The 26,603-nt window shown below is 38.3% G+C and overlaps 1 protein-coding gene across 4 annotated transcripts in view; it reads right to left on the bottom strand.

Moving 5' to 3' along the window:
• MOB2 (MOB kinase activator 2) overlaps window positions 1-26,603 on the bottom strand; it is a 121,227-nt gene that overhangs the window by 57,226 nt on the left and 37,398 nt on the right. The window contains exon 1 of one of the 4 annotated variants that reach the window (XM_009288670.2): window positions 4,864-4,969. The exons of the other annotated variants lie outside the window; for them this stretch is intronic. Coding sequence (XP_009286945.1) covers window positions 4,864-4,901 — 38 coding nt within the window. The 5' untranslated portion in view covers window positions 4,902-4,969. Of the gene's footprint in view, window positions 1-4,863; window positions 4,970-26,603 lie in introns of those variants that run through there. 4 annotated transcript variants of the gene reach the window in all.

Genomic DNA, 26,603 nt, shown 5'->3' on the forward strand with positions numbered 1-26,603 from the left:
AAAAAAAAAGGCATCTCCGTGCAGAGCAGAACCCAAAGAGCATTTCCAGAAGGGCCCAGGGCAGCACTGGGCAGGAGAAGGGAGACATCAAACTATTTGAATTCTCAGGTGGAACACCAACATCACAAGTTAAACACAAACTTTTCAAGAAAGTTGAGCAAGTGCTCCTCTGCAGCACAGGCACTGACTGAGATGCTAGCTGCAAACACTGCAATTTTCAAAGCTTTCAACCCTGCCAGATTTCTGAATGCATGATCTAGCTACGTTCCTTTGGCACTTAAAAATGTCCCAGGAAAACATGCCACACAGCAGTTATTCAGCAGTGCAGAGTCAGGTACGGTAATGAGAAGATAAAAATTATTTAATTAACATTTAAACATTTTACTTTGTGCTACATATTTGTTTCAGCAAATAACCTCTTGTACATGCTGTTCAGTTTCCATTACCATGAGTTTGGGATGGCTGCTATGCAGGAGTTGCAGAGATCATTGCTTAGTTTTAACAGTCATCTTCAGACAGTTGTCAAGTTTCTAAACCTACACTGATTTAGAAAACATTACAGACCAAGTGTACGCTGCATGGCCTTGTCAAAATTGCCATGCCAAGCAGAAGACAGCGATGAGGCATCATGTGGCTCACTGACCAGGGTCATCAGAAATCCCAATTCGGGTGCAATTTTACCTAGTAGACTGTTTATCAGTATATCCTATGATATTTGAAGCAAGGTCAGCAAGCTGCCAGCTGTCCAAAGGAGCTCTTCACTTCTACAATTGCATGATCTACTTAACACTGCAGCAAAGCTTTCCTACAGTGGGCACGGCCATTGTGAAAGTAAACCAGCATGGGTACGGTTCTGTCTGCAACATTACAAAGATTGTAGGAATGTGTAGGCCCATACATTATGATTTTAAAAGGCACAGGAAGCTTAGATCACACCACCAAAGTTCAAGCTGCATATTTGTTTCGGGTGGGTTGAGGTCATATCTTGTGAAATGCATGCGTGGATTTACACCCTTCCTTAAACTTAAGTCATTAGGAGAAAAAGAGGAAATAGATGTGTAATAAACAATATTTGTTATTTCACACCTCACCAGTGTGCAAAGACTTATACTGATTATCAGTAATTCCAAATGCTAAAGGGACAAGAGAAGACAAAAAAACCCAGCATTTGCAAAGAGAAAAAATGATACTGAAACGGTTACAGTGCCAGTGCATTTTTCACTGCCAATAAACACAGCACCAAGCAAATAAAGGGATATCTCCCAAGTTAAGATGACCTTCAAAAGAGATTGTTTATAAAAAGAAACTTTGCAATGCAAAGAAATATAATCAGCACACACTGCAGGTTAGCACATAACAGCAAAGCTGACTTAACAACGTTGTCAGAGAGATGCTGGCAGGTAAGAGTTCTACCTCAGTCTCAGCAAGATAAGGTAGGTCTCCTAATTCAGTGTTCTCTGATGAATCTCAGCACCAGAGCCCTTTGATTCCAGAAACACGTATAACAATTACCCGCTTCAAGAAGTAATAAAACATGTCCATGTCCAGTGAGACCAGCTCAAAGAATACCTATAAATCACTGTTTCTAAGTGAATCTCTGGATTTCACATGTGTTTCCAGTTTATATGGGTACAGCTCTTACACTAGTATCAACTGAGGTACAACGGAACAGGAGAAAGGCTAGGCATGGGGAGCTTTTTGCTGGTATTAGGTTTGAAAACATTTTCAAGTATCTTAGCTCCCCTTGCAGTCTTCCTCCTCCTTTATGATTTTACCAGTGCAATCAGAGCCTGATCAAATCATACCCAAAGAAAAAACTAATTATTGTGATGACTCTTGCTACAGTTCCTTGTTTACAAGCAAAATTAAAAACAAGAATCAAGATTTTCCTGAAAACTGGATCAATATATGCAGTTTTGGGGAGTACCTTATGATGTGAAAGACAGAACTGTTAAAAGGAAAAGTGAGCATCTTTTGCATAAAGATGTAAGGGTCTTCACATAACCCCTGTATCCTAGAGACTGGGCTTCTCCAATCACTCTTTTTGGTTGCCTCATCCAAGATACTAGCATCACCTAAAACAAAAACACTATCTAGAGCTTGATAAACCAATCTGCAAGAACTTAATGAGTTAGACATGGTTTATTTACTTTTTAAGAACATCTGGATACAGTATGTAAGGAAAACAAGGAGTTGCGCTTTCGTTTTAAAAGTTCAGGGTTTAAACAAAATTCTTGTTCTCCCTCACAAATGCTAAGGTACACCTTTTAATGTGAACTTCCTGCAAATTCAATAGCTCCAGTTTACAAAATAAGATTCGATACAGTAGGAAGGTGCCAAACAAAGTGACTTTTGATGTAAAGAATTTCCTCCTATTGCTCCTGATGCACAACTTCTATGTTTTAACATTATTAAACATTTAGCGTAACACCACCTTGTCTGATTCAGAGTATCTTTGGGAAGTTTATCGCCATACTCTGCAGTTACATCTCTGAACACACTGATTATCTTGAGGTACTCACATTTGGCTGTATAAACCACCTGCTTTTTCTTTTTCTTTTTTATTTTTAAATAAGAGAAGCTCAGTTTTCATGCATTACAATGTATTCAGTAATCCTGCGGTAACTATGTCCTCACCATATGCAGGTACCTGCTGCAGCAGTATTTGCATTTGCCCTACAACATTCCACCCCAATGAGCTCCCCTCTCCTGAAGTGACCTGCGTGACGGGGTGCCGCTCCACCTGACAAGTGGAACACACTGTCCCAAACAAAAACCCCTAAAGATCAAAACAAGCCTTTCTGCTGACATGTCAAAAGTTTAGGCTAAAGAGGAAAACATACTTGAAGCTCTTTTTCCATTACCTTGCATAAACCATCTAGGCAAGAGATAAACATAAAAGGAATTTCTTTAATTAGATAAATTCACTCCTCAGCATCTGTTGTTTAATAGAGCAAAGCACATCAGCATGTTAGAATCAGATAATATTGGAGTCTCCCACAAACTCACAGTTGAAGCTTCTTTTTCATGCAAGCATTTGGGTGCCACTGGTTTTACTCGCTGTAATACAACACTTCCAGTTAAATGCTTGCCGTAAAATGTAATGCCAGGTATGCACTGGGCCACAACAAGTGAAATTCCTTAAAATGATTATGCAGCATCTTGCAAGTTAGAACAAGGCAGAACAGATGCACAGGGTGATCTTACACAACTTATTTCCCTGAAGTTCTATACCATGCATTCATTTTTAATAAACCTCAAATCAATTAAAGATTGTGCTTCCCGTAACTAAAATCTAAAGAATTCCTTTAACATAAGCAATATCCATTACGTTTTGCATTTCAGCACCATTTCTTGACTTTCTAAATTAAGATAATCTCTCAAAAGGTCAAAAACCTCTGCAAAAAACAAGTTAATTCTAATATATTCTTAACCTCTGTCTACTACAAACTCAATCCCATTGAGTGACAAACTCATCTTACAGCTTAAAACCAAATACCGTAAGATAGTAACTTTCAATTATGTTTGATTTTATATGCAGTCAGATAATAGAATTTTTATTACAGTTATAAAAAAAAAGTTCAGGATAAACCAGGAAGATGTTAGTATCCATCTACTTTGCCATTAAACAACCTAATCCAAATCTAAAGTTTTTTTTTAAATCAAATTCAAACATATGTTGGCAAAGCAAAGGACCCTTCTAAGTGGCATTGTGCAAGCCAGTGCAGGCAAAAACAGTGCAGACCAGCTGAACAACACTGCCGAAGTATTTCCTATCTGATCTGCTTGCACTGCTACATGCCTCTCTTGTGTAGAGATTGCCAAGCAAGTGTGCAATGGACCATAATTTTAAAGCAACTAGGCAGTTTTGGGCTAGTCTGCACACTTGTACTCTGAAACATATCTGGGCTTTTCAGGAATGCAGCACTGAGCGAACTGCACCATGAAGCACTTACCTCAACGCTTACTCAGTACAGAAGGTTAAAAGCAGCAGCAAAGTAAAATGACACTCCAAGACTAGCAACTTTCTTCATTTGTTAAGTCACCTGCCAGGTACTAATAAACAGTTAACACAGTGCCATGGAAATACAAGTCGTCTTCAGCTCAGGTATGCCATGCTGAGAAATAAAACTTACATTGTATGAAGACATACAAGAATCTGCTTTAGTGAGATCAAATGCAATTATGAAAAAAAACTTTTGTTGGAAAATTCTCTATTTTCAATTATTACAAAAAGATTCCTTAAACACGGAATATCTAGTTAGTGAACTTCTTTATAGTAATGGTATAGTCTCTGTTACTGAGAGCATTTAACAGCAACCAGAGAGAAGAAAAAAAAAAAATCTGCATTTTTAAAACCACAAAACTAGTAAAGTAACTCAGAGTAGTTTTAAGTACTTGAAACTACTTAAACTAATTTTTTTAGACTGACTAAATTTAAAGTCATTTGTATTCCCTATGAAGGAGCATCACATTTAGTGAGTTTAACTCGTTTGTATCAAAAGCATGGGGGGTGTTTGCTGGCAGACGCTTAAAATAATTACCACAGGCATCTCTTTGGGAATCACACAGGTCCTGATGCTTTGGTGTTTTTACTGAGCAGATCCACCTCATTTTAACACACAGACAACTCTAACCTGCCCCCACCAAATGCACATGCTTTAAAAGCAAATCTAACAAAATGCAGAAGAAAGCAAGCTAAATAAGCTGCATATTTCATATGCTGCAATCCTCCACTCTTTTTGAGACAAAGGATTTGATCATTATTTCATGTACTCCATCACTAGAAAGAAAAATAAAGGCTTCCGTTTTCAGGCAGTTTTAATGATGACAATTCAAAAGAGGATGCAGACTCGCTCTTACCCGTTCAGCGTGTATGAACCATTCCTCTTGAGTCTCATACTTGCAGATAAGAATCTTAGGAAAAAATCCAGAATGAGGTGGTTTGTCCTCTGCTATACCAGAATACAGGCACCTGTTTGGTGGTTGCGCCTTTTGTTCACCAGGGGATCTCTTTCCTGTTTCTCTGAGTCATCAGTGAGGAACAATGCAAAACCACCACCAGAGCCACTTAGCAGGAAGCCCAGAGGAAACCGCCTGCAGCCAAACAAGAGTCTGGAGATGTAAAATGTCTCCAACACACCTCCGACAAAATCTTGGAGCCCACCAAGGAAAAGTAGCAAAAATTCATGGAGAAGCGGTTTTTATAAAACACCTTAACTGCTCCCTGCATGTGCAAGAATAAAACTTGCAGAAAGCTGTATTTTATTGGTGAGCTTCTCTTCTTCCAAACAGTCTGAAAGCAGCTTCAGATCTATTTCCTCCTTCTCACGAGCCCTGCTGTGACTATCACTCAAGTATTCAGCACTACCCTCAGAGCACCAGGCAACTAAACAAGAAGCCCTAAATAACAAATTCTCAGACTTTTTTTTGTTTTTTTCTCCCCCTAATATCAAGTTGGAAACTACACATGTGGAAAGGGACACACAATTAGTGGTTAAAAGGTTCAGTCTCCTTGTAGAAAGTTAAAAACAGGCAGATCTAAAGTCACGCTCGAACGCTACAGAGAAAAATATCCTCTAGCAGTCCAGTCCTGGGCAGGCTGCCCTGCATAAATCACACGATCGCACTGTCTCTGATGAGGCTGTTTTCCTTCCCTTCCTGTTCACCCTACCATTCCCTGATAGCTGTGAACTAAACAGCTGCACAGCTTAATGTCTGGACCAGAAGGATGAATCTATCACACAAAGCAAAAATTACTGCAGATAATTGTTGATCATTTAGTGTCTGTGAGCAAATCGACACTGACTCAAGTAATAAATCACATGAAAAACATTTTTAACAATGAACCCTGAAACTACTGTCACTTGTGGCCTAGGTGAAACTACTCTAGGATAATGGGAAAACTGCATGCTAGCCAAATATAAAGATTAAATATTCACTACCTAAACAGAGGGAAGCAATGGGTAGGGTCCCACAGAACTCTGGCCTGAGTACAACGTTATTCTGTATCTTAATGGCCCAAATGTCTAATGACAATATGTTTGTCAAGCTGAATTTTCATCTTGATCCCATCTTTGCATTGTTCTTTCAGATTTGTCATCTGAAAATTTAACAGTTATAGAAAAACAGGCTAAAAAATAGGAGAATTGCTTAATTTCTTTCTAGGTGCCTGAGTTTATACAGTTAGGTGTGATCAAGTATACCTGTATAGGGACTGATTAGATCACAAATGTTGAGAGAAAAAAGGGTTACAATGAATTACAGGCTGAAGAAATCAACAATGTTGTACTGTTGATAAAATGCAATGAGACTGAGCTGTACAAATATGCTGCATCTGCAAGATAGAAAGTAATTCTCAGCATCTGTCAGGCCTCATCTGGAGTACCGTGCCCAACCCTTGGCACTCCTGTTGATGACAGATGTAGAATTAGCTGGAGCCCAGGGAGCACCAGGAAGAATATTATCTATCTCACAGATGAGAAAACTGAGGGAGGAAAACAACATAACACTTTCCAAGAATGTAGAACACTGCTGTAAAGAGAAGGGAAACAAAATGTTCTTCCTGCTCTATCCATCACAAAGGGACTTGAATTAAGCAAGAAATAAACCATGTTAGTATTAGATTTTTTTGTTTGAGGGTTGTTGGTTGTTTTTTTGGGGGGTGGGGTGGTGTTTGCTTGGGTTTTTTTTTAATAAGTACAGGAACAGATTATGGAGTCTCCATTATTGCAGGCTTTTGAGATGATCTTGCTCCAGAGCTGGGGACTGACTAGGTGACCTCTACAGGTCTCTTTCATCCCTAACTTTCTACGATTTGCTTCCATTACTAGCTGGAAGAAAGAACAAGAATTGTGCTGTGTAATCACATGAGGCAAACTAGCTCAAGTCAAACCAGACTACAGCATGCTTCAGATTTGTTTCCTCAAAGTAAGTTATACTGGCCAGGACTGCAAGTAGGTCTGATACATTGCCACCACAGTGGTAGCAGCGCTCTACTTTTATCATACACATCATGGGAAAGAATTACACTTCATGTTCTTCTCAACCATCAACTCTGCAAAGATCCTACCTACATGCTGGCTGGCACCAGGGCCTGATTCTTCTAGTTGCTATGGTCAGGCCCCGCTGCCCCTCAGGAGTGAGTGAAAATTCACTATGGCCACAAAAGAGCTAGAAGTTAGGTTATTGCAGGCAGCTACCTACCAGCACTGGATAAAGCAGAGACATGTTCTTGGAAGCTTATCAAAGAAAACTAGGATGATCTATTCTGTTAATAATTTAGAGAAGAAAAAATAGTTAAAGCTAATAAATAAAAAATTTTACATAAAGATAATTTCTAAATGCTCTGCAAACCCAAAATCAGACAAAAACTTGAACTCAGTTTTCTTCTTGGAAGCAAAGATTTCTGGGGAAAAGTTTCTGGAGAGGTCGTCTGAAACCCAGGCTCAGAGTAAATCTGTTATGCCTTCAGTTTTAATTGAAATAAATCATGCCCACTGAAAAGATGCATCTGGCAGTATAATTAAAGCATATATGACACGGGGATTTTTTTGGGTATCTACTAATTTGCCTTGGAAGTGCATCAGCAATATGGAACACGGGAGCTATCTTGAGATGGTGTCTGATGACTATTACTTAATAGCAATTGAGTACTATTGTAAACTGGAGAATCACAATTTTTGTAATTTAAAAAAAGCAGACCTTTCCACAGCTTTTTTTAAGCTCCTTTCTGGATGCAAAAATGTAAGTGATGTACCCACAGATTTTCTGAGCATTTTGGTTTTACTGGCTAAATAATTTCTTAAAAGTAAATTTCAGCATTCTGTTGCTGTGAGCAGCTGCTGCTTTTTCCAAACTCTACTTCTGCCGAAAGACATCAATACTTTTTTCTTTTTCACTTCCCCATGCTCTTTCAGGGATTACAGCAGCACAAGGGTATGTGTTCTTTAACATCTCCATCTGAAAACTATTATAGGAAACCAACAGCTAAATATAAACTGTCCAATCAGAGCCAGAGCCAGCCACATTGATGCTGGGATCGCAAAACACTATCATGGACAAAAGAACTTACCACAGAAACACAGCGAAAGCCTACTTGCCAACACAACTGCTTCAGAAACAATGAATTCCTCCTTCAGAGAGGTCTTCTGGAGAAATGTTTGGTTAACAAAGATAAAAAAACCCCACCTTATTTTTAGTCAACATGAAAATAAAGATGATAAACTCGCTGCAGTAGGCAACTCTATGATGAGGCAATATGCTATACACATTACCTCCTACAATATTTTCAATTAGCTGCACCTAAAGAAATCCTTTTCTCCTCTCTCTCCCTACACGTACACGTTCCAGAGAGCATACACAAGCTGAATCATCATTACTGTGGTGAAAACACATGGGAGAAGAGAAAACATCTTTACATCTCCTTAAGATCCCTTCTGACAAATAAAGCATTCTTAGAGTCCTCTTCTCTTTTATTCCTTTCGCCAAGCAGAATCCATAAACTTTAGCATGGATTATTTGTTCCCAGGCTAAACATTCATCCAATTACTGCTCTGCTTCTGAAGGGAATTTCAACAGGACCATTTGGCCCAGTTATTCTGGATGTTAGCTCAAAGTACAGTTCTTTAAATAACAGAAATTAATATGGATGATTTACCATTTTCAACCATCTCCCAGCCACTTTGTGCTTTGAAAACAGCGTTAGAAGATCTGTTTCAATTACTATTTAAAAAAAAAACTTCTCCATTTAATAAGGAAACGTACATGTTAAGTAGAAAGCTGGGAACAGAAAAGAATAGCTAGTCCTCTACTATTTGGAAAGACTTACAGTACACTCAGAGCTTAATTATTCATCCAGGGGAAGTTCTGCATATGAATGAAACATCTTTCCACATCTAAAAAGAAACACTCACTAGCAACCTCGGTTCTCTACATCTGGTCAGGAAAGAGAGGAGACAGTATGCCCATATGTACCCTATTTTCCAGAACTATAGCTTTTTCACAAGTGTTAAAAGTTACTTCTACAGCATTTAGTGTTATTTTATACATGTATCCTTGACCCATTCCCTCCAATGTTTTTGAAAAATCTATTTGAATTTGTCTCACTATTGAAGAGAACAATTTACTCCCTTTCTTCTGGTAAATACCCACTAACCTAATGCTTAACCTTGTTTTCTACTGTCTTGCATCATAACTTGCACTTAAGGGCTGGCCAAGTTAATTCCCAAGATAATCAATGAAACACTGAATTGTTACAAGAAAAAAAATTAAGTCTACTTTTCTGGTCTGATTATACACTTACAGCACTTCATATTAGTTCATATTAGTTCATATATCACACAGGGCTCCAAACAGGGGGTCAGTCAGGTTCACCTTACTTCTACGTAACTACTTAGCTAATTCAGGCTTAATTTAAACACTGATATTAGAGAAACAAGGAGCTTACAGGTCAATATCAATCGTTGCTGGATAGGGAACGAAAAAATAAAGGAGGAGAAGAGCAGGAAAATTGACTCAGACATAGCTGGAAATAAACATTTTCCCCAAATTCTGCTAATTCATTCTGCACATGAAGATAGTACTGCCTCAGCTTCAGAGCTGAAAGGATTTCTTTGCCAAAGCTGTAAAGAAATCCCATTTCAGAGGGGTCTGGCTTAGTATTGAAAAGAAAAAATCCTGTGTGGGGACACTACAATGGTCAATATACAAATGAAAGCCGTATCACATTCCCTATATACAGACAGAAAGCCTTAACACATGAGAAGTCTTTAATTTGCTTTTTAAGAGAAGATTTTTTTTTTTTTTTAAATGAATACAACAGCCAGTCCTGATTTAAGGCAAAGATGATAGCAGCACTGAAAGGGTTATTGCAAGCACTTCATAACAAGCAAAACAGGACAGTGTTGGAGAAAGTTACAGAACTGAAATAACAGAAAAGCAATCCGCCTGGAAACGGAAAAGGGTGGGTGAGCAGTCTCTACCGGACGAGAGCAAAAGCCAGGGTTTATAAATTTAGAAAAAAATACACACCCACACAAAACTTCTCAAGTAAGAGGATGGGGGGGGGGACGGACCCCATGAAACATTTTACAAGGCCTTTATATAAATTTTGCCTAATCATTCTTAATGGACATCTGCCCATGGCTTAGTACAGGAAAGACCTAGCTTTCAGCATGTGCCAGACTGTCTGAAACACAGACCTTTGGCACACTGCCTGCTTTGATCCCCCACTTCGGGCAGTTTCCTGGAGGTAGGTTTAGAGCGAATGAACACGAACAGATCGCGCTTTGCAAGGGCTGTCCAGAAGTGCTAATCTAATGCAAGTTTGGTATCAGACTTTACAGTGTTCAATTGCATTATTTTTAACTTATCTTAAATGATTTCTAGGTTTTAAAACAGAAGCAGCTAGACAGAATTTAATAATTAGTTTCAGTGTTAAAGAGAGGTCCTTACACAGGGTTAACGAAGTACTGTGGCTAAATAAATTTTTCAGTGAGAGATGAAAGTTGCCCTGCTTCACGCAGATGGGCATTAAGACCAGCCACGTGGACAACAGTTATTTATATAACTGTGGTAAATGGCTGTACAGCATGAAGACCCCCATTCAGATCAGCCCCCAAAACTTTGTCCATCTCAAAGGAAGGCTCATAAAGTAACATAATAAATAGTAAGAGAAGATTGATGTTCTTGGCAAGAGCAGCAAGCAGGTAATTTAGAGCAGGCACTGCCCCTTCAGTCCAAGAACAGGAAACAACTGTATGACTTACCAAAATGCCCCACCCAAGAAGTCCCAGTCGGTATAAAAGTCTCTGCTGCAAAATTTAGCTAATGATACAATCCAGGAGAAGTCTGTAAGTACCACAGAGGGAGAACAGGAGAGAAATTTCTGAGAAAGAGACTTTAGCTAAAATTAACTACACACGATCAGGCACGTACGAATCCCTGAAGCCTATAAAACAAGCAGAAAAAGTAGTTAAGTTTTCTACTGCACAACTTGCTTCTTTCCTTTTTTCCTTTTTTTAATTTAGCTAAGTGGTCTCACACTAAGGTGCTAAAAGCTACAAGCAATTTTTCTATTAAAGAAAGTTTAAAACTAGATTGGTTTTGTTAATAATGAAACAGTACCCAGATTCCAATACAGAAAGCTGGTATTCCACAAATAAAACTTTTGTTTCCTTTAACAAATGAAGCAAAATTCTTTAAAAAGGGCCGTAATTTTGGTCAAAACCAGAACAAATCATTAAAAACAAGAGGTATCAGGAAATACAATAATAAGGGTATAAATTTTATAAGACAGACTGCATGCCGTATATAGGTTAGTGAGTACAACAGGTAGTAAGATATACAACCATGTGCTTGGTCATTAAAATATTTTTAATTTGAAACAAATGAAAAGTGTCAGGCTCTTACTCTCTGAATCTCCTTTTAAACTGGATTATGAGCTTGCCCTTGCACATCCTCTCCAGTGTCCTTAAAGATTCATTCATCTCTTCCATTACTATCCTTACCACTGCATGGACTGATGGGACTCTAGAATGCTCCTCTCGCACTAGGGTAAAGGAAATTCACTTAAGTCCCAAGTTCAGACTCCAGATGCAGATTCTTATTGCCAAATATTATAAATTTAAGAAAGTTATTTGCTTAAGAAGTTTCACATTTACACCTGCAAAAGACAACAAATCTGCCAGCCACTACGTTGTTCTTTTGCAGTTCCTAATTCAGATGGGTCTGAAAGATCCGTGCAAAAATGCTTACTTGAGGAAGGAAACACTGATCAACTCTCTGTAATTCAGTATCTAGTACAAATCTAAGCAAAGACTTCTGCACCCATGGAATATAGTTGGCTTTGACTAAAGGGATTATGTGTGGGAAATGGGGCTTGTGAGTAGTGGGGGTGAGGGGGCAGGACACCAAAGATTAGCGGGGGGGGGAAAAAAAAAACCACACACAAAACCCAAACCAAAAAAACAACCTGTAAAGCCAAACATGTATTACAGGAAGACAACTATTATCAGAAGCTTTGAACTAATCTATCAGTTGCTGACTAGTATGAAAAGAGGAGAAAAGTAGAAACTTGAACATTTCAGACTAAATTCTGATCACAAAAATTATCATCCTGCATTTGTAAAGTCACTTACCAGACATGCTTTATAAGATATACCTTCAGAGAGAAGACAATTGACTATCTCAGAACAAATAAACACAATATTATTTTTGCAGATTATTCTGTACTTCTAAATTAATGCACATGATGAAACAGCTTCTCTGAAATTAAGTGCAGAGTGAAAAATACCATGCGTGTCAATGGCAAAGGCAGCAACATAAAACATCTGAACGCTGGCTTTTTAGGTGATCGTAAGAAAGCCCTTGCCAAATTGGACTTCAGCTGCTGCTATTCACATTTTTGCAAGACCCTAAATGTTCAACAAAAAAAAAAGTCCTTGTAGACTGATCCCAGGCATAACCCTAGTCATCTATCCTTCAAAGAAAGGCAAGAATACTTCACCCCGGTCAGAGGCTGGACCTCATATTTGAGGACATCAGAACATTAACTAACATTTATATAGCACTTTCGGAAATTCTTACAGTGCTTTGGAAAAAAGCCCTCGATCCCTGCAGTCTGTGCCATCTCAGTGATTGTTACAGTCATTAAATTGGAAAAACCCAAGAGGAAATAGCTATAAAGTGGAGAAGATAAAAGGAAACACGGTTTGGAAACAGAAACAAAATCTCACTGCTGTTTCTGTCTTTCTACATTACCGAGGATAAGACACTCGGGTACCATCTGTACTGTGCATTTTCATTGTGTTAGCTAAGGCACAGCAGTGAATGTGAAGTAAAACTCTAGTAAGGCCAGAATACTGGACTTTCAGTATCAGATAGCTGGTAGCTATAAATGCTAGACTCCCCAATACTTAAGCGGTTTAAAGCCAGGAATGAAGAATCTGCTACATCTACTGGTTAGCTCTTGTCTTCCACCTTGGTATCTCCTTTTCCCAAAGTGTAAAATGGCAATAATGACACTTCAGGAAGCACATGGACAGCCAGAAACTGAGAAGATACAAAGTCTAGGGTTTTATGAGTTGAAGTAACTTACATTAAGCCAAGCACCAAATGAAAGAATAACATAATTCAGAAGTCCTCAGCTCTCAATTCAAACCTCACTGCTTATGCCTCATGCCTTTAAAATTACTTCTTACATAAGAGAAGCTGCATTTCAGTTCTGCATAACTGCCCTTCATTCTCTCATCTGTGCACGCACATACACTTTCTCTAAAGATTTTTGTTGAACAGGGAGCTCAGCTCTCAAGGCAAAAATTGTAGGCAAAGCCTAATTACTAGATTCTTACTTTATACACTACCATTCTCAAGTCAGAAAATAAAATAAAAAAATTGTACACCCACAACTAAATTTCATCCAAACTTTGCACAACTGCTGCCTGGCCACATTTCTGGTTTATTCAGAAGTAATCCATCTAGCTTATGCAATGGGAAAACCTACAATCCAAAGCAATCCCTAACTCCTCACTTACATAATTTATCCCATCCCTATATGTAGTCTTATGTCCTAAAAGTGTTTAGCTTAGAAAGCTGATCTTAAATGCCTTCAGAGATATGGCAATATACTTCTTCAGTAGCCAACAGGTGATCTGGGAGAACAAAGCAAAATAATCCTATTTTGGGAATGAAACATTTTCTTCCTGGCAAAAGATGGAGTAACTCAACATTAAAAACAGAATTTCTAAGCTACCAGCAGAATTTTTATCCTTTTACTGTGCCGCTACCTAGAAGAAGGACAACTTTAGGGGAATGACTAATCTTGCTGCAAAGACCCAGGTTAGATGAGAGAACCAGTTTTTGGCTGAAAACTCTGAATAACCAAGCAGCGACTCGGTTTAAATTTGAAAACCTGACCGCCCAATTAATGAAGTCACAAAACTTCATATGACAGGTTAGAGTTGCCTCAAAATCATCATGGTTTTTTAGGTGGTATCACCTTTTCTTTTATTTGAAAGGCTCTTGAGTGTTCCTGGAAGATTTTAACCATCATCAGTTTAGCCCCACATATACTCTCACATGCACACATGACTGTCAAATACTTTTTTTTTCCCCCAAGCATATCTAAGAGTACATATCTCATATAGCCCACTCTTTCCCCACAACAAGTCTCTTCTACCAACTTATCCATCTTACTTAAGACTGCACTTGTGTTATGCTTCCCTTCTTTATGGATTCCATCTTTACTTCCAGGATTTAAAAGGAATACTAAGACTACAGTCATATGTTTTAACCTGTCTAGTTGTATTTACCCATATACTTCCACTAGAGCACAGTTTCATTAACTGCAGTGGGTGAAACACAAGCCTGACAGTCACAGAGGTTGGGAACTTATTTTCAAGAGGAGGTACCTGCTTGAGCCGTTCCTTCTATACACATGCCCTTTTATAGAACTTCAACTTACACACTGGGGATTTAACCTAAATCTTGGATGTATAAAGCACGCTGTTTAGGGTCACAATTACAGAGTTGTTGGTTTGCATTCATGATTCAGAAGAATTAATTCAAAAGCCAATCATTAAACCCACTCTAAACATAATTTTAGATTCCCAACAGATGGGCAAAAGAAAGCCTGCACAGCAAATTGAGAAGGGGGAATCTCCTTACATGCTATTCTGGAATATCTACTATTTATCTAATGCTTTATTGTTGTTGTTATTTACTTATTTATTTTGCTTGGATTTTTAATCAAGTGCATGTAATTTTGCTTAAAGTTACTAAGCTACAGTAATAAAAGCAGTCTTGCATACAGTGCTGTGAACAGGATGCAAGCAAAAACTATACTAATTAGTATACCATTTTCAAAGGTCAATTATCACATCATTAGCCAAGCCATTTACATCTCTGCAATGTGGAATATGCTCCAATTTTAGACAGTGAAATGGGACAAAAATGGATTAAATTGCTTATGGTCAAATAGTACAGTGTGTTGCTTAGTAAAAGTTTCAATTCTCCAGTAGCTTGAGTAGCTCATAATGGGCCATTTTCACACTATGGCCTTGTCCACTAACACCACCTTCTGTCAGATGTTTAAAGAGATAGACCAAGCTTATCTACCAAGAAATGTTAACATTCACTTACAGTGTGAGTAAATCTCATTTCTTTACCTTAAAAAAAAAGTGAAGGACCAATTAGCAAAAAATGTCTGGCTGTATATTCACAGTCACATAATTTAAAAAGTAAGTAAAAGCATAAAGAATAATCAGCATCTATACCTGTCATATCTAGAAGCAAAACCAAAAAATACTAAGATGCAGTACAGGTTGTCCTAAAACTGCTTCTAGTTCAATAATCGAAACTTTAAAAAGTATATAGTCAGAGCAACTTTTAAGGGATATTGCCAGTGTAATAAATAAGGGGTTTTTTTCCCCTGGATTTTAGCTGCATGGTACATCTCCAAAAAGACGTATACTAAAGCGATTTTGGGCATGCAATGTGAAGCAACTCAAGTTTCAAAATGCACCAGTGAAAGACTGCAGAGGCCTTAAAGCGGCCTTGTTGCACACATGGATTGTAAACCATTTTTTCCAGTGCTAGTTATCATACTACTCTCTTCCCTCCAAAAAAGAAGAGATTTCGTACACCATTTCCTATTAAACACTTTGAAAAGTAATTTCGATATTGCAAAACTCTACCATCTTCAAATCCTGCAAGTGTATAGAAGTATGCAATTCTGGATCCATGGCAGGCCTCTGCCATCTGAGCAGGCACTGCTACCACACTCTGTTTCAGTATGATATGTGAGCATCTTTACAATGGCATTTGCTTTGCTAGCCTAGACAAGCAAGCTAGGCAGAGGACTGCTGGGTTCATCTCCAGGTGATGAAAGAAGGAAACCTCTAATAATCGGAAACCTTTCTGCCTCCAGAGGAGCTGGCATTTCTTCCCCTACCTATCCAGCTTTCTCCTTATCTGTAATTTGCACCCATGCTCACTCCATGATTGTATTTAACCTTTATATTGTATTCTCCTTCACAGCTATGCTTCAAGCTCCTGCACCAGCACAGGATCCTTCAGTTTTTCAGGTGCCCATCTGACCACTGAAAGGGCCTATGAAGAACCAGTACAAAGCAAACTTAACTGTGCATGGCTTCATCAGCTTTGACCTGCCTTTTGCTCCAACCTGCAACCCTCATCTCTTTTTTCGAGCTACTCCAAATTTCTTAAGAAATATCTTTAAAAAGGTTAGCAGAGCGTTCCACTTCCGATTAAATTCAGACCCAGGAAGTCACCAGAACACATACTGAACTGATTGCTGCATTCCCAGAACAGCTGTTTACAGTCATATTGAGAGCATCAGATGAGCATCGTGCTTTAACCCCACGTTATTTACAAATCACCTTGCACACCAACAGCTGAAACCCCGTTTCTTATTTTAAAACTTGGGCTAGATCATCATTCAGAAAATCATTCCTGTTCTATTTTTTCCTTCTGACAACTAATTCAATGAAAAATTATACTCTGTTGATATATACCACCAGACTCTCCACATGCTAGTACAATAATGGATTATCTGCTTGTTTTAGAAACAAAAAACCTCACTACATTGCCATAAAATAAGATAAAGCTCAGCTCAGAGCAGTGAAAGCCAGAAAGGGATATTATTGTACTTCTGCTGTTAACCTTTAAAAACATACCTATTTCAAGTTTAAGTGATGAAAAGCTTTATTCGTAAGTGGTGAAAAACCAAGGCTCTTCAGTTTTCTATGAATCATTACCAGGGCACGAGCCAGTTTTGGTCCTATACCAGACATAACAGTTCTTACAAAGTTTTGTTGCAGGTTGTCAGCATTCCCGCACACCCCCCCCGGCATTTCATCTTCCTCATACACTGCGCTTAAGTAACAATATATACCAAAGAATTTGGATAATCAAGTCAGATGCCTTATCTCTACCTCTGAAGTTGCAACTGCCAAATAAACAATTATACAAGCACCTACAAAACACTGTAAATCCAGGGCCAGAGTCCTTGTCTCACCCCTTTAATGTCTCTGCCTCTTCCACAATTTCCCCCATCTCCTAAAGACCGATGGATATTTTATACTCATGACCAGATTTAGGGAATGTCACTGCAACACTTGGACTTGTTAATATAGGTCACCATTTTTTATTAAATTATTGACCAAGATAATTTCAAGTCCGCATACTACAAAGTGTTACACACACACACACATTAGAATCAAGCTTATTTTTAAGGCCATCTTTTCCTTCTCTTCCACTCCCAGTGCACGTATTTTGGCGCAATCACACAAAAAACAATTGCTTCCCTTATGTGTATCACTGACCAGCAACACCGCTATTGCAGAGAATCCATGACAACAAAGAGATAGTTCATGCTATGGGTCAGGCATAAAGCAATAATGTGCTATAAGGAAAGCATATGCATGTTTTTACATGAATCTTTTTACATAAAATTCCCCCTTTCACCTGCAGGTATTTTAACAAAATCCCATCATTTTGCTCCTCAAAAACTCTATGACAAATTTCACAAACTCTACAAAAGCGCAAGTGCTCAAAGAGGGAAAGCAACTGTAGTAAGTTTCAACTAAGCCTATTAGAAACACTTAAGTGTCAATCTTTAAGCTATGTTTTGTCCTTCTCTATGGACAGTGCAAAAAGATGCAGTTTAAAAGGTCTTTTCCATATATTTTCTCATGACAGAAAGGTGAAAAACACTGCTATGAACTCAACAAGCTTCTTGAGAAGACAGGATTTTTTTTCAAGCCTGGCTCAAAATTATACCAAATCACTTCTGTGCTCTTTCCTCATGTCTAAAGAAAGATTTGCCCTCTCCAAGTTGTCATATTGCACTGTGCTCCAATTACATATACCACAAGCCAAGAAAGGTTACAAAATTTCTGAAGTTATTGCTGCAGAAGCGATAGCAACCTAAAATCCTGGCATTTGCAACAAAAACAAAAGGTATGCACAATAGGAAAAACCACTACTTTCTTTCAGCGAAGAATCAGTGATGATCATTTGAACACTGACAAACTACTGAAATTCCTTTTCTGGCAAGCTACTGCTCTATGAAAGGACTAATGAAATTCGGGGAAAAAGCTTCCAAAAGAAAAGAACATGTCACACTCCTCTTAAACTCCTCTTAATCAAAGAATCCAGCTTACCACTATTCAATCCCAAAACATTGAAGGGTTGGGGTTTTTTGTTGTTTGTTTGTTTGGTTTTTTTAAACAAAATCAGCCATATGTAAGGTAATGAGCTGGCACAGAGATCATGTTATCCACTATTTATTTCTTCCTCAAGAGCAAGATGCATTTAAACCTGTAAATTGGTATTTCACTTTGCAACAATATGCAGCTGTAACTCTGCGCTATGGAGTTTGAAATACATACGGCAGCTGGAGAACAATTTAACCTGAGCACAAATAACCTGCACTTACCCTAATTACAGATTCAAATGGTAGCTGTGTGCAAAGCCTCTGAAATAATTACAGTCCTTACTGATACACTGTAAGTAATGATATATCAAGTCATTTAGAGGGAAACAACAAGACGACAAACCGCAGTGAAGATGTTGCTGTGGAAGGATCTACCTTTTCCATTACAAGAAGTTTATAATATTCATATGCTTTTCAAATTTGGAGTTATTGATCAACTTGTAAATTAGAATTTCTAGATTAAGATTTCTGTCGGTTAGAGATACGGTCTTTCAGCTACATAATCCTACCAGGGAACTGTATTAAAACATTAAGCTAACAGGCTAATTTACCAAACAAGTACAGTGAGGAACCTGAAAATTACTGTTACTTTATTGATATGATCCTCATTCCAATCTTGCTCCTTCTACTCTTAGGTATCATGCCCTCATTACCCCATTAAGTTTTATTCAAACCATAAACTATCTGCGGCGATCTTACCAAGAAGGCTGCCAGTGCACGTACCTGATAAAACAATTGCTCTGGAAATATCCTCTCTTACCCAGAAAAGATCTTCTGCTACCGCTCAGTTCTAGTAGGCTGGTGAGTGCTGCCACTTAATGCACATTCCACTTCCAAGGTCAGCAATAAGAAATGTACCACCACCTTCACATGGGATATACAGTAAACATTTGAGGATGCTCCCATTTTTCATTTTCCAGAAGCATTAAGTGAGGGAAAATAGCTCAGTTATGCATAGAGTCTAACTTTCTCTAGAATCAATGTCTTGGCCTTCTAAGAGCATTCTTTAGATGATAATGGCCCTGAAATCTTGTGATAAGTCGTTTATTGTGTACATTGAAAAGCTCACTAATAGGAAGGAGCTGCTTCATGACCACATTCTTTGAAATATCTTGAGAAATGAAAACTTACCTCATTTCAACTTAATACTTACAGGACAGCACACAAAGCAAAAACATTCACCATTATCTGGCTAGTTATCCTCAAAAATACACAACAGGTGATGCAAAGAATTTTCACTGTAAGGTTTCTCTGGAGGTATAAGAGGCTCTTATAGGAAGAAAAGATAAGTGGTGTGATTAGCTGACATTTCCATTCTGAGAAGAATACAAAGACCGTGCCACCCTCATAACCCAGACAGGAAGAACATTGTTCTCCAGTATTATAACACTTATTAAAGCACACTAAAGGAATAAAATATCCCAGCTCATTGGCTTTACTACATGAGAAAAATCATTGAGGGCAGCATAGTCCACTCATAACATCACCTGACCCAACTGCAACAGACCCCACCAAACACCATTCTGATGTAACACACAGCTTCGTGACAACTCAAACACGGCAGCATCAAGATAAAATTTAAGACTAGTTGGCACATTCTATCTTTCTATAAACCTCTTCTATTTCAAAATCCCTAGTAGGCCAACAACTACAAATTTAAGTACCCCTTCCTACAAGGGGAAGATCCAAATCACTCAGATGAACTCCTGTAACAAACAACTAAAATGCCCTCACACGTATAAAGCAGTAAATGGAGGGGGGCTTAGGCCTCGGAGAAAAGGCTGTGTACCTCTGCAGCACAGAGGCTCTCCTTATCTGCCTCTCATCCTTAGCCGTACTGTGACCAACAGAGCAGTGGTGCTGAGCAGCTCCCCTCCTCCAACCCTCCTACGTCTCAGACACTTCCTGTCTCCACTGGCATTTATTTTCAGCCCTCAAGATTCCTTTCTATATGTTCCAGGAACCCTCTAGCCATCCTCTGTCCAGATGGCAGACTTCAGATGATAGGAACAGGGTCTTGGAGAGTCTTTTCTTGGCCTGCTTCTCAGCAGCCTGCTGGAACTTAGAGGCAGGCTGAGTCTTGCACAGACAGGCTCTGTTGCACTGCAAAAGCCCTTCAATCCCTCTCCACAGTATTCCTCAATGCCCTCTTTGTCTTCAGACAAATTTGTCTTAAACCTTTTAACAGCCTCTGCTTTCCAGGGGCATGCTTTATACAATCTACTCCCTACAAAGCTGCAGAAAGCCCATAAAAGGGCAAAGGAAAGTGGTCTTAACGCTATAACGAACAACCAGAGCCTCAGTTTTTACTGTGTACAAAGCAGATGCTATTTTGACAAGCAGATGCAGAAGAAAAAGGTAGGCGATATGTTTCAGTCCTGTTGACCCCCGTCACCTGCAAGAGATTTCTGAAACATGACATAAACAGAGTAGTTTACGTACTCAAATTCAATTAGGACCATCACCTTACAATGAACCATTTTCAAACTATGACTCTCCCAGATAACTAGTCCTTCTTAAAGACCAACACACTGTTACCACCAACACTATACATTCACGTACAAGCTTCAGAGAATGACTGCTATATCTCTTGTTTGAGAAAGTCAAAGTTTTGCCAAAATACGTAGAAAAATAGAAAAAAAAAATTTGTTTCCAACCAAAGCTTCACTGAACAATGGTTTCATAAGCTTTAGTAAGATTTATTCAGGATTCCTTTAACTCTATTAATATCAAAGGCTATGACATTACTTGATTTAGTGTATATATATAAATGAAACAATACTTCCAAGACCCAAGAGGGTTTAAATCTGAAATAAAGCTGGATGCTTCAGAGTAGAATATATTTAGGCATAAACTATTCTGAAATCAAATGCAGTAAGCAAGGCCAGTTCCCCATTTAAAGACTAGAGCTATCAGGAAGACTCTAATATAGCTCTTGGCTAGAAAGATTAATTTAGGAAATGAACTGCAAGAGAAAAAAAATTGCAAACTTCAGTAAAACCCGACTGGTTTAGGAAAGGAGAAGTTACAGAGAAGCTGCAGCAGCACAGAAAACTTCCCGATTTCAGGTAGAACTTTAAAATCCAGCGTCTCAAAGGAAATGATCAGAACAGTGAAGTGTTGGGAAAATTAAGCAAAACATGGCCTTGTCCTTTGAAGGGTAATAAAAAAAAAATGCATCTTCCTCAGTGGGAAAAGCAACAAAATCTAAAGGCAATATTGTGCACTGCAGTACCACTATCACACTTGCGATGGTGTTTTTCAGTCAAATTCTTGTTCTTTACGTTTACCATTGATTTTAAAAGTTAGTCAGCTATCTCCTTCTGTTCCTTTTATCATTTACATTTGTCATAACACTGCTTGTGAGAGGTTATCTTCAGTCTCATTTTGACCAAAAATCATACAAGAAATACCTTGAAGAAAATTCACCACTCCTTTATGGGATAGTTTGAAAACCAAATGCTATAAATAAGCTATATTCAATACCCTGGCCAGGTTTTTATTGTGTGTACTATATATTTATTTTCGTTAACATTTGTACATTGTTAGAAACCAATCTTTTTCAGAGACATGCATAGAAGATTCATAACTAATTTCAAATAGTTCAAACCCTCTTTAGATATCTCCTTTCATTTAAGGGGTGTGATCTATTTACTCATTAGGGTAATATACTAACTGCATGACGATATCCATAGCTCCTCCCAGAAACATTTGGGATTGTCTAATTGAGATTTATCTGCTCTTATGAAATGTCCACTGCATTATTTGCAGTAATTTACTGTGTAATAGCTGTAGCTGATGAACTGGTTTTAAGCTCCTGTTTTATCTCCTCCCTTCTTTAGTTTCTCAACAGATTAAAAAAGGTGTAGCTTCATCAGAAATTACTTAAATTCAATTTATACATCCACAACCAATGGCTGGCTACTACTAGAACATCACCTAATTCCATGAACTGAAAATCTGATCCAGAAGTTTATTTTATTTAAAACTGAAATTAGTTATAGACCACCTATAAACCTTAGCTAATATGAGCTAGCTAATAAAACATAGGTGGAATGAGCCAGGTACTCAAATCATAGAAAATTAAGTCCATCAGCTATAGAGTCAGTGCAACATAAGGAGACACAGTAAACCACCCCATTATGATCCGAGACACCCATCCCCTCACCACTTGAAAGATGGACTCTCTTTACTTAAAGTCAACAGTTTACTAACCAGACACTTAGACAAAAGCTAGAGACTTGTGAGGGTAGTTCACAGAAAGCAGACGGAAATCCAGCAAGTATGGTGTGAGACGTTTGGCCTCTGATCTGAAGCCACACCATCTGATAATACCCTTGGTGCTGAGCTTTCATGCTGACCTTTCCCTGGTTGGCTCCCTAGCCAACCACCTCCAGCAGGTGCCTGAAAAACTGTCTAAGAGTATGAGAGTGTGGAATGAAAAAAAAGAGAGATATGGTAATCCTTTTAAAACTCATACAATTAGTCATGCTTTGAAGATAACCTAGGAAAAAAAGAGAATTTAAGTACACAATAAAAAAATTAAGTACACAAGAAGGCCAAGGAAGTAAAGTGACTGAGGGAAAGTAGAGGGGAAAAGACAATGACTGCAGTAATACCTGAAAAGACACTCAATCATCTAACAGGACACGCTAACAGAGCAAAAGAACAAATGCAAATGAACACGTATTATGATTAATGGAGATGATGACTGCTTTATCTGTTAAATTCTACATGTTGCTTTTAAAGTAGGATGGGAAGCGCACATGCTTGGTTACAGCTAAACTGTAATAGGCTTAGGAGTGAGTGAATAGACAAATAATTTTGCACTGACTATTTTGGCACAGTAGTGGAAAATACAAAAGGTCGCTGCATTAATTCCACATAGCTTTAAAAAAAGAATTGAAAACAGGTAAGATCAGTCTAGCACTTAATGTGTAATGACCATTCACCTTGCACCACAGCAAAGAGTTATCTTGGAATTCAGCACGAACAACTCTAATAGCAACTGTATCACAGCCCAGGACAAGAGCACACTAAGAGCAGGAACAAAAGGGTAAAGTTTATATTGCAAGTCTCTCAGTTTTATGAGCATCTAGGTCTACCAGCAACATGAAAAATAATGCAAGATAATCATACAGAAGATGGGACAGTAATCTTACAGATTAGTAAACTTGAAAAAAGCAGATGCTGAAGCCATGGGCAGCTTTATTATAGATAGCATCTATCTTCCCAGTCATGACATTTTCCACTATCATCCTAAAAACTCATTGTATCACCCTTCTCTCTTTGTAAGCTGCACAGGGATTTTTCACACTGATTTGAAGCTAAATAAATGGCTACGCTGCATTTCTTTCACATTCTATTCTGAAAATAACACTTGCAGAGAAAAGGGACCATAAGGGAATCCAGCTAAATAGTCGCCAGCTGCCTATTCCATTTTCCAAGGGTGGTTAGGCTACACTTAGCCCCTTTCCATGTGTAGTCCCTGGAAGCATCTGGTTTAGGTTGCTATTTTGATATCTTCATAGCAAAGTTTGTTTAAATAAAGCAACTATGATCTTTTGGCTAGTAAGTGCTAAGAAAAATCTTTGCTCCGAGACAACCATATTCTGTTACCAACAGAGAAATGCCTCTGAACTGTCTGTCTGTGGAGGGTGTTTTTGTCAATAGGGCATTGGCCTGCATAATATAAAAAAATAAATATTTACCCCTAGTAAATATACCCTCAGTATCCTTAGCTTTATCATCTCCACTCACCCTGAAACTCCCTGTCAAAATCACTGTTTCTGTAAAGCTGTGTGGGAAATGAATAATTCTTTATCCAACTCTATAGACAGTCATTGGAGTTTGGAACTGAGTGCTATAGAACCACTCACTGTTACAAAACTTAAGGATTACGCAAAAGCTTGCATCTACAATATTTTTAAGTAATTGATACTGTTATTGCTTTCAGAAAAGAAAGGTATTTTCTGCTAGTGCTAGGAAACAGAAGAGGCAGAGTACTTTGAGAGTCCTTGGAAACTGGACATCCACGTTGGCAGAAGCAGTGGGAGGGAAGGGCAAGAATTCTTGCCCATACACAACCACATGTCCCATAAGATCTGGGAAAAAAAAAAAACATGATTTCAAGCTCACTCCAATACCCTGCTCATATTACTTTTTTTTTTTTTTGCAAGTCAAATATCTATTTGGAGGTTGTGGTTCAGAAATCTAACCTAACATTATATTACAGGGAAGGGCTCTTCATAAAACTGTCCAAATGGCTACCACATCTTCCATACCGACAGATATATCTACTCAGTTAGTAACAATCTGATACTTAAACATATTGCACGACAAGAATACCTGAAAAAAAATAAGAGGTGGAACCAAAAGAAAAATAAATTTAGACAGTTCTTAACATGCCAAGACTGTGATAGCATCTGAGGGAAACTGAAGTTTAAAGAAGAGGTCTTAACTTGGATCTGCAGCAGATCCAGTAAGATGCAGAAGCATTACAGGCTGGTTCAGGCCACTGGCCTACATGAAGCCTAGAAAATCAGTAGTAGTCAGTCTGTGCAGAGAGACTCTTAATTCATTGTAGTTAGGCATAAAGAACACCTGCTTTTTATTGCATTTGCCAGATGCTATTTTCCGTGCCTAAAACTGGCAAGGACAATCAGATGGGGGGGTAGCAACATCAGAAAGGGAGAAAGTGGATTTCTGATATGCAGTTTCTGTTCCAAGTTCTTCAGGTCCTACTTGTTAACCTAGGGAGACTCCTGAACCACAAAATGACAAATGATAAGCAATTTCTTATCTCTTATTTACAAGCACACCACCTGCGAAGCATGAAAGAAATAACACAAATTATTTACTTTGAGAAAAAGTTTCACAACCTTCAACTGCAATTCCTCAAGTCAAGCACAAAGTGACAACATAGACCCTGCAGAAAGTACTAATAAAGTCTCTTGGTCTAAACATATTGAGAGTAACATAGGAGTTTACTGAAGAAAGGCGAGAGGGAAGGAGTACTTGTAAAGAGTCCTCAGTAAACTGCTTCTATCCTCAAGTTTTGTTTCATACAGAGAGATGTGTCAAATTTACATTACTAACATTTGTTATCATCAGAAAAGGCTAGTTTGAGGCAGAAAAGCTGGACAGGAAAGACACTCAAGACTTAGGTTTCTCCCTCCCTGCTGCTAACCCCCATCTGGTCCTTCTTCCCCCTCTTCAGCTAAGCTCTTTCCCAGTTTTTGTCTGCACAGTACCAGCTCATGTCCACACATGTCTGTGCTAGTTAATGTATAAAATTGTCTTACCAGCAGCAGCACAGTGAGCAGATGATGAATTCCATTCCAACAAAATTAACAGCAGGGGATTTCCGACAAGATGGCAATAGAGTAAAACACAGTTTGGATACTCAAAGAAACATGGGAAGCCCAAGCTAACTGATTACTGAAACGGCCTGAAATACTGGTAGCACTTTTCCAGACTTCAGCAAGATGCAACTCCTGGCAGGCAGAGTGAAAAACAGAAAAAGGTTCTCTTCTAGAGAAAGGGTATACATAGCTCATTCTTGAAAAGACAGCTGCGCAAAAGAAAGGAAAATGCTTTCTGCCTTTCTTTTATCTATCAGAATAGCTGTTATCTAAAGTTTCCTCCTCTTCTTTTAGGGTAAAACTGTTTAAAAAAAAAAACTCCTCCCAATAAATGAAGATTTAGCAAGCATTTTGATAATGCTTTTCTCTATCTAGTTCTGCCTACCTTTCAAGTCAGTTTGGAAGCAAAGAAGAGTAATTCCAAAAGAATAAATAAGTAATGAGAACTATTTTTTCCAATCCTTCCTTTCTTCTTTTACATTAATTCCAGTGATTCAGACATATTAAAGAGTCCAAAATATCTGTTGAGCGTGTTGTTTTTTCCCCACTTTCTTGAAAAGCATTGAAATGGTCGTTTTATACCTGTTTTAAGAGATTTCATAAACTCCATTCATCTTTCTGCTTATTAGTCAAGGGGGAAGAATTCCCAGCTGCAGAGCCTTAAAGCTCCACCTTGTGGAAGATGCCTATAATACACAAAGAGGCTCCAGAGGGAAAAGGACTTCAAACGGAGCTTACAATTAATAACATGTTTGACGTTTACACTTTGTCATCAGTCATACAGTAAGATAGCCTCTTAAATGCATTCCACCCCGGTAGAAAAACAAGCAGTGGGGGATTACCAATAAAATGAAAAACTGGTTTTATTTTGTGGCAATATAATAGTCATCCTGCATTGAACCAGCAGATAGCACTCGCAGCAGTCCAGAGCAGGTCTTGCTTTCACCATGTTTGCTGGCTCCTGTGTGCTAGACTTATTCTATTTGTTAGCAGGAAAACAG

This window comes from Aptenodytes forsteri, unplaced genomic scaffold (genome assembly GCF_000699145.1).
Source record: "Aptenodytes forsteri isolate BGI_AS27 unplaced genomic scaffold, ASM69914v1 Scaffold8, whole genome shotgun sequence".
In the NCBI taxonomy this organism is placed as follows: Eukaryota; Metazoa; Chordata; class Aves; order Sphenisciformes; family Spheniscidae; genus Aptenodytes; species Aptenodytes forsteri.